This window comes from Diceros bicornis, chromosome 5 (genome assembly GCF_020826845.1).
Source record: "Diceros bicornis minor isolate mBicDic1 chromosome 5, mDicBic1.mat.cur, whole genome shotgun sequence".
Lineage (NCBI taxonomy): Eukaryota > Metazoa > Chordata > Mammalia > Perissodactyla > Rhinocerotidae > Diceros > Diceros bicornis.
Genome location: NC_080744.1, coordinates 171,735 through 180,307, shown reverse-complemented (window position 1 = coordinate 180,307; position 8,573 = coordinate 171,735). Strand labels below are relative to the sequence as shown.

The following is an 8,573-nucleotide window of genomic DNA, read 5'->3' as shown; positions in this document are numbered from 1 at the left end:
TCAGGGACCCAGGGCAACATCTCCTCTCGGTTTTCCTGGAGCCACTTCCCCAAAATCCGGCCAACCTCTTGGGAGGGGAAGCAAGACAGATGGACTCTACAGACAGAAAATCCGGGTTCCAGGTCCAGCTCCGCCGCCGGGGGTAGATCTCAGAGAACTGGAGCTAAGGCTTAAGTGTTATGCAAATGTTGGTTACCTTTACCCTCCTTAACCCACGAATTTAAACACGAGTAGCAGCCCTGTCTCATCCTGCCCTCCGCGCTGCGCTCTGCCCATCTTCAGAGTCCTTCTCGGCCACCAGAGTCCCCCACCTCCTGCCTAGTGGCTGCGGCTTAATTTCCGCTCCTTTTCGGTAGTTCTCTTGCCTCGCAAGAAGCACGGGCCCAGGGTGCTCGGACTCTGGCTACTTCCCTTCTTTCTTGCCCACTCTGGTACCAGGCTCCGTCTCGCGCTCCGCTCCGCGCTCTGCACCGCCAGCGCCTTGAGCGCCGGGCCGTGCGTCCCGCCCTCGGGGCGGGGTGTGACCGAGACTATAAGAAGGAGGCGCTGCTTCCCCCTCGGCGCACCCTGTCCGCCGAGCCGCCAGCGCAGCGGCCGCGGGTCCTGCGCACCCGACGCCCGGGCCAGGCCCTCCCGCAGCCTCCGCTCGGCCCGCCATGCGGCCGGCGTTCTACCGCTGCCACAACTCCACCTCGGTGGAGAAGGGCAACTCGGCCGCGATGGGCGGGCTGCTCTTCAGCACAGGCCTCCTGGGCAACCTGCTGGCCCTGGGGCTGCTGGCGCGCTCAGGGCTGGGGTCGTGCCCGCCGCGCCCGCCGCCCTCCGTCTTCTACGTGCTGGTGAGCGGCCTGACGGTCACCGACCTGCTGGGCAAGTCCCTAGTGAGCCCCTTCGTGCTGGCCGCCTACGCGCAGAACCGGAGCCTGCGGGGGCTGGCGCCCGCGTCGGGCAGCTCGCTGTGCCAAGCCTTCGCCTTCTTCATGTCCTTCTTCGGGCTCGCCTCGACGCTGCAGCTCTTGGCCATGGCGCTGGAGTGCTGGCTCTCCCTGGGGCACCCCTTCTTCTACCGACAGCACATCACCCCGCGCCGGGGCGCGCTGGTGGCGCCGGTGGTGGGCGCTTTCTGTCTGGCTTTCTGCGCGCTGCCCTTCGCGGGCTTCGGGAGGTTCGTGCAGTACTGTCCGGGCACCTGGTGCTTCATCCAGATGGTCCACGAGGAGCAGTCGCTGTCAGTGCTGGGCTACTCGGTGCTCTACGCCGGCCTCATGGCCCTGCTGGTCCTCGCCATCGTGCTGTGCAACCTGAGCGCCATGCGCAACCTCTACGCGATGCACCGGCGGCTGCGGCGGCGCCCGCGCTCCAGCACCAAGGACGGCGTGGAGCCGGGCGCCAGCACCAGAGAGGCGTCCCCGCAGACCCTGGAGGAGCTGGATCACCTCCTGCTGCTGGCGCTCATGACCGTGCTCTTCACCATGTGCTCCCTGCCTCTAATCGTGAGTCGCTCCGCTCCAAGGCCGCGGGGCCGGGAGGGCACGGGGGAGCGTGTAGGACGCCGCGAGAGGAGGGGCGCCCCGGGCCGGGAGGGTTCTTTTCAGCCCTCCACAGATGGGGTTCCCTCCACACCCCCAATTTGTTGAGCGAGAGGAGGGAAAGTCAGAAAAAGGAAGGGAAAGACCAGCCCGACAGTGTCCCCTTAACCCCGCAAAACCTCTCCAGTTGGCAGAACCCCCCTCTCTGCTTCCCTCTGGGAAGATCTCAGGGTTATTTTTGCGCCTCGGAACTTTGAGGAGCAGACCTTTGTTTCTCCTTGGCAATACAGTCCTCTCCTCCTTCAGATGGCTAGGTAATGTTTTAATTCGTTAGAGCTTCGCTTGATTTTAGAGGCGTCAAAAATGGGTGAATGGCACTGAGAGGTCTTCTCCGGGATGTTGGCGTGGGAAGGGAATAAGGGAAGATGTCACCATGCCAGAGAGATTTGCAGAAGTGAGTGAGTAAAAGCAGAGGTTTAGTTTTTAAAAGCTCTTGCGTAGACCTGGATGAGCGGCCGATGCTGTTTCTGGGTCGCAGCGGCGGGCGTGGTGACGGAGAGGCTGTTTGGACAGGCAAATGGGTAAGGACGTTTCAGCCCTGGTGTCGTTTTGGTAACTCGTCTTGACAAGTCTTGTTTCTATCTTGGCAAGCGAGGCGACCTGAAAGCCATTGTCTTTGGTTTCAATTTCCTAATGAGGGTGGTGGTGGAGACTGAATTACCTCGTCGTTTTGAAGGTAAGACACCTGCCAAGACACCCAGGAACAGCCCAGGCTTGAGAAAACCTCCTCAGTATTGCTCTCTCCTCTCCCCCACCCTCCGTGTGCTTGTTCAATAAGAGCATTTATTGCCAATTCAGTGTCTTCGGAGCCTGTGAAGAGGAACGCTGTTGAGTCTCTTGTTGGCAGTGTAGCAATTCTGGATGTTGCTTTTCAAGGGTGAAGGTGAAATGTAACGTGATTTCCCCTTAAATGGAGCTGTTAATGTGCAGAGGAAGCGTGGTCTGCAGCATCATCATGCGGGGCTAGGATCAAAACTCCCCCAAATAAATCTGTATCTACATAAATACATATAGAAACAGGCGTAGATATTTAGGAGTGGTTCTCAAACTTGAGCAGGCTCAGAATCATCAGCAGGGCTTCCAAACACATAGATGGCTGGGCCCCATCCCCCAGAGTTTCTGATTCAGATGTTTTTGAAGAATTCTCTTTCTTAACAAGTTCCCGGGTGAGGTGGAAGCTGTTGATCTGGGATCACATCTGGAGAACCGCACCGCAGAGCAGGAGCTGGCAAGTCACGGCTGGCAGGCCAGACCCTGCCCGCCCACTGTTTTCCTACAGCCCTGGAGTTAAGAATAGCTTTTAAGAATGAACATTTGCAATCAATTTGATGATAGGGCACACGAACTCTGAACCCCAATTAAGTCAAATACTATTCCAAGAAAAAACAAAGACATTCGTTATTCTCCTTAGTAGACATGTATCACAAAAATTTACTTAATTATTATTACATTTTGAATTTCATCAATAAAAAGTGTGGAAATCTGTTTTCTCTCTTGTTATATAAATACCTACCAGCTATTCACTGTTTGCCCCTTGGCCCATAAAACCTAAAATATTTACTGTCCAGCTCTTCACAGAAAATGTTTGCAGACCCCTGCTCTGAGGTCACAGCCTCATTACCTGTGCTGTTATGAAAGCAGACGAGAGCCGAGTGCATGGATCTTGTGTCTGAGTTTGACTGTTTTAGTAAGAATAATGCAGAAAGCAGCATAATACAGCGGGAAGAATATTGCATTTGGACTCGTCTCTCAGGGGGGTTGAATAACTCGCTGGGGATTGTAAGGATTGAAGGAAGGAATGGATTTGAAAATGATTTTCTACAAAACTTGTAAAGTTCCAAAGATGTGCAAAGCAGACAGCATTCTTCACCTTAACTGTTGTTTTCTGGAAAGGATAAGGGCTTTAGCATCAGACGTGGGTTCAATCAGGCTCCATCACTGAGTGACTTCGACAGTGGCCTATTCACCTTTCTTACCTCGGTTTCCTCATCTGTAAAAGGAGAGTAACCACACGTGCTCTGTGAGATGATGATGAAGATTTGAAGTAACATATAAACCACCTAACCAAGTGCCTGGGCTCAAAAGTCCGTATCACTATTGTTACTAATTATAACTTCCATTTGTTGTTTTTGCCCTCTGAACATGACAATTAATTATGAAATAGGATCTCAGGAGATAGCATTGTTTTAAGGCAGTGGTTCTGAAACTTGTGTTAGTCTTAGGATGCCTTTTTACTCTTAAAAATTATTAAGGACCCAGAGAGCTTTTATTTATATGGATTATATCTATCAGTGTTTATCATATTAGAAAATAAAAATAATAAAAAATTTAAAATATTATTGCAAAACAAGTTAAAATCTGTTTCTTGTGGTTTTGCATAGGTGAAGGAAAACTTTGAGATTTCAAAAAGGTTTAATGAATGATAATAAAGTTACAGAGATTATAGCAAAAAAATGGGAAGAAAAAGCATGTTAAGAGCACAGAGTACTGAGAATGGTCTCTGAAAATGTGCGTATGTAAACCCTGTTACCCTAGAAAGGTCTGGAAAGCCCAAGAATACACAGCACATATCCCATTAGCCATGGGAGCCAGGATGTCATTCATTACAGGTCAGGGAGCCTCCGTAAAACTCCGGTACCCTTGTGAGAGGAGGAAAGGGAAAAGGGCAAATAATGTCTTTTTTATGAAAATGGTTTTGACCTGCAGACACACTGAAGGGGTGTTGGAGACCCCCACTCTTTTAAAATCAGTCTCCTAATCACTTCTGGGAAAAAATAAGGCTGTATGTGAAGGTGAAAAACAACAACAACACAAACCTTACTCATAGCACAAATATTGTATTTCATTTAGCTGGTGAAAGTCTGTTGGATTTTTATGATTTTTAACAGTAACTTGATTTTTAACAGTAACTGCTATAAACTGGATTAGAGCAAGATACTTAACTAGATTGAATTTTCAAATTTCCAATTTGATACAGTAGGAAGAAAGTATGGAGAATCTGGGGTGAGCTTTAGAGGCAGTTTGCAGTCCATTCTCTAATGCGTATAACATATTTTCATCAAAATTATTTTTACCTTAGAAAATCACGATATATTGGAGTTGGCAGGGGATCGGGGATGGCGGAGAGAGAATGTTCATGTATTGATTGGAGTGATGGTTGAGAGGTGACAAGCCAGGCAGAGATGAGTGCGAGCGTGCGTAACTCCATATATGAGTCCCGGGAGCAGAAGAGGCAGAGGAGGCACTGCAGGGTTGAGGTAATTCCAGTGTGTGTTTCATTCTGGTGGGCAGAAAGAATGGGGGATGCTCCCTCCAAAGGAGGCGGTTAGAGGCATGTAAGGGATGGTGGGCAAGAGATGGGCCCAGGGAAAAGGGTGGGAATGGATTTAAAGGGCCAGAGCAGAGGGCGAGGTCTAGGGCCTCCCAGCGGACGAACCGGCCGGAGGAGGGCGTTAGAGTGTAGAGCGCTCCTCCGCAGGGTGTCCGGCCAAGAGAAGTCCCCGCCAGTGGGCAACAGCAACGTTTTTTCATGGACTCCTATGTCCAGCAGAGGGCGCGCTTCTCACACCGATTCTCCTTGCGCGGTAGGACTGCTTCAAACACGCCACACGTGCGTTTTCAGGTTATTGGTTATTCCCGCCGCTTGTCCAGGACAGTTTGTAAAGTATGTTCTAGAGAATACTACTGATCGACAGAGATTTTCCCAAAGTCTAAATTGGGTTCAAATTGATATCTTTTGAAAATTAATAGAATACATTCATGGATCACTATCATGAATGAATGAATTTGTCATATTTTCAGAAAACTCAAAAAGTAAATATAATTAAATTAAAATAAATTAAAAGGCTGAGTGTAGACCAGTACACTTCTAATACAAATAAATTGACTTGAAAATACAAATAACCTAATAATATGCAATAGAATTGACATAGATAAATACTGCATGGAAATAAAATGGTTTGTTTTAATTATGTAAGTGTCATTCAGTTACCCAGATCCCAACTAGTCAAGCATTTTCAAATAGTTGGAATTATATTTTGCTGCTTTCCACTTTGAGAATAAAGGAGCAAATGTAAAGACAAACTCATATGAGGTGTTTGCTTTTAAATCAACTTAAGCGCAGAGCCCATGGGCATCCGTTTATCACTTCACCACGTCTGGTGCCTCCAGCATTCAAGACTCTGTAACTTGCTGAGGGGATATAAAATGAGGAAAACATCATTGCTGCCCACATGAGCTCTAACACCAGCAGTGGGAGGGGGTGATTAGGGCCACAAGGGAGATTACAGGAGGAGAGGAGTCGCTCCTAATTGAAAAAATAATACTAGCTATTTATTGAGTTATTATTATACACTAGGACCTGTTGTCCTGGTTTTACTCCTACCGTCTCGTTCAAATTGCATAACAATCCTGGAAGCTGGGTCTAATTATCCCCATGATCTAGATGAGGGAGCAGAATAACCTGCCTGAAGTCACACAGCCAATGAGGGGACATGAATCCAGATGGTCGGACTCCAGAGCCGATGTGCTTAGCCATCACGTCCAAGAGGCTTCCTGGAAGGGGTCATATTTGAGGTGGACCTCGGAAGGAGGTGGGATTCAAGCGTGTAATTGGTTTCCACATCTGTAAAATGGAGATAAGGATCGTCCTTACTTCATAGGTTTTGTGAGGATGAAATGAGGTTTTTAGTCTGGCACTGGCTAGCTCTCTGGGGGCACTAGCCTGGCAGTGGTCAGCTCTCTCTGAGAATTAGCCTGGCAGTGGTCAGCTCTCTCTGGGCGCTAGCCTGGCAGTGGTCAGCTCTCTGTGGGCATTAGCCTGGCAGTGGTCAGCTCTCTCTGGGCACTAGCCTGGCAGTGGTCAGCTCTCTGTGGGCGCTAGCCTGGCAGTGGTCAGCTCTCTGTGGGCACTAGCCTGGCAGTGGTCCACTCTCTGTGGGCACTAGCCTGGCAGTGGTCCGCTCTCTGTGGGCACTAGCCTGGCAGTGGTCAGCTCTCTGTGGCATCGGCCGTTACTATTCGTGTTATTGAGCCATGATGATGGGAGGGACTTCCAGGCATAGGCATCCTCCTAAGTGTTGCAGGTGGGAGCATCTGATTCCGCTGAAATGCTCTGTCGGGGGAGAGACTAAAAAGGTGAGCAGGCAGTTGTGGGCAGACGCATCTTCCCATATCCCTTGATGCCCCAAATGGGTCTGGTCTGTGCACTTACTCATGCCCGCTCCCACTAACGCTGAGTTTGCACATTTTCTGTCCCCTTACAGTCCCTTTTGTCCCAGTAGAGATTTAGAATCTCAGTAGGCAGCAAGAGGGTGGCTGGTCCCCAGCGGTGTTGAAGGCAGCGTAGTGCGGGTGTAGACAGCAGCGTTGGCTGAATGGCAGGCAGGGCTGTGGGACGAGGCAGTTTGCAGGCTCCAAGGAGGCCCCAGAGACTCAAAGAAGATAAAGATGGTGGGAGCAGTTGGATAGTGGTGATCAGGCTTCTATTTCTGGGCTTGGTTTTTTCCTGGTCTGAAAAGAGGATGTCTCCACAGAAAGGCAGCCATCTGTCCTGAGAGTAAGTAGAGTGTTTATGGGAGTCGAACAGGTCCCTTTGCAAGTCTCCTCCCGTCTTTTCTTTGGAGTATGTCCTGTCTCTTCAGATGGATTAAAAGCTTCTGTGTCGTTGGTGCCTGCATACATGTGACATTCCACAGGTGTGACTGATTTCTGGGCTGACGCGGAAGAGAGGAGAGGAAGCAGAAAGAAAAGAGCGCTGAAGACGACATGGAAAGACAACGTGTGCATTTAGGGAAGTGTGTGACCCTGTTTGTAAACACTTGGTGGACTGGATTTGTCCCCCTTCAGCTCTTCCTCTGCGTGACCTGGCAGGGACCTGGAAACCTCACTGCCGGTAGAATAGCCCCCAGGAACTTAGATGGGGCCCCCAAGAGGGCCCTGCACCATCCAGGCTCCTCACTCGCGCCCATGAGCTGCAATGGCTTTAGCTGCTTATAAATTTACAAAAAATGATTATTCCAAGCCCAACTGCCATATTCTTGCAGAAAAGTAATGTTTCCTAAGTGAGACAAGTGAATTTAGTGTTGCCATCAACCTTTCAATATCATAATGGAATATTTTCCTTTCAAACAGTATCGTGCTTACCATGGAGCATTTAAAGCTGTCGATGAGAAGAACGGAACCACGGAAGAGACCGAGGACCTGCGAGCCCTGCGCTTCCTGTCTGTGATTTCAATCGTGGACCCTTGGATTTTCATCATTTTCAGAACAGCAGTATTTCGGATGTTTTTTCACAAGATTTTCATAAGGCCTCTTATGTATAGAAACTGGCACAGCAATTCCTGCCAAACTAACACGGAATCCAGCCTGTGACAGTGTCTTATACTCTTTGGTAAGCTGAGGAATATATCACATTTCCTGTCAAAAAGCCATGATAAAAAAACTTACAATTTAAATCCTTAAAAGTTATTTCCCGTAACAAAACATCTAAACAGTGTTTTCAAAAGTGTTTGCTATAACAGCGTGTTGTCACTCTATATTCATGATCCAGTTCAGTGGATTTTTTCGTTTTGAGTTATTAACAGCAACTACAATTGCACATATTGTAAACACTGTTAAAAGTCTTAAATCCACGATACTAATTGTTCCAACTTTGTATTTGATGTCCCTAATTTTTTAGAAGGGTCTTGAGGCCTCTGGGTCTTTATACAAATCCAGTGGAAACACCATTGTTCACAATTATGTGATGAGTGTTCTTAAAATTTCTTACCGTATTCATTTCCAGTGAAACCTGATTTGTTTATTTCATATCATAGTTGTCCCTGTTTAGTTATTTTCTTTGCCAACTGATCCAAGTATAGCCTGAATTATAGATGCTCCTCAGAGAAGTGAGGGGGGAATATAACCAGGTGGGGCATTTGGAGAGACTTCCTCTGGGGGGTGCTCACTGCCCATGTGGCGGGCAAAGGCCAGATGGGACTGTAT

The 8,573-nt window shown here is 48.7% G+C and overlaps 1 protein-coding gene across 1 annotated transcript; it reads left to right on the top strand.

Moving 5' to 3' along the window:
* The first annotated feature begins 656 nt into the window (after positions 1-656).
* Positions 657-8,366, top strand: PTGDR (prostaglandin D2 receptor). Its single transcript, XM_058540555.1, has 2 exons — positions 657-1,493; positions 7,722-8,366. The coding sequence occupies exons 1-2, from the start codon at positions 657-659 to the stop codon at positions 7,959-7,961; spliced, it is 1,077 nt and encodes a 358-aa protein (XP_058396538.1). The 3' UTR covers positions 7,962-8,366.
* The last annotated feature ends 207 nt before the right edge of the window (positions 8,367-8,573 follow it).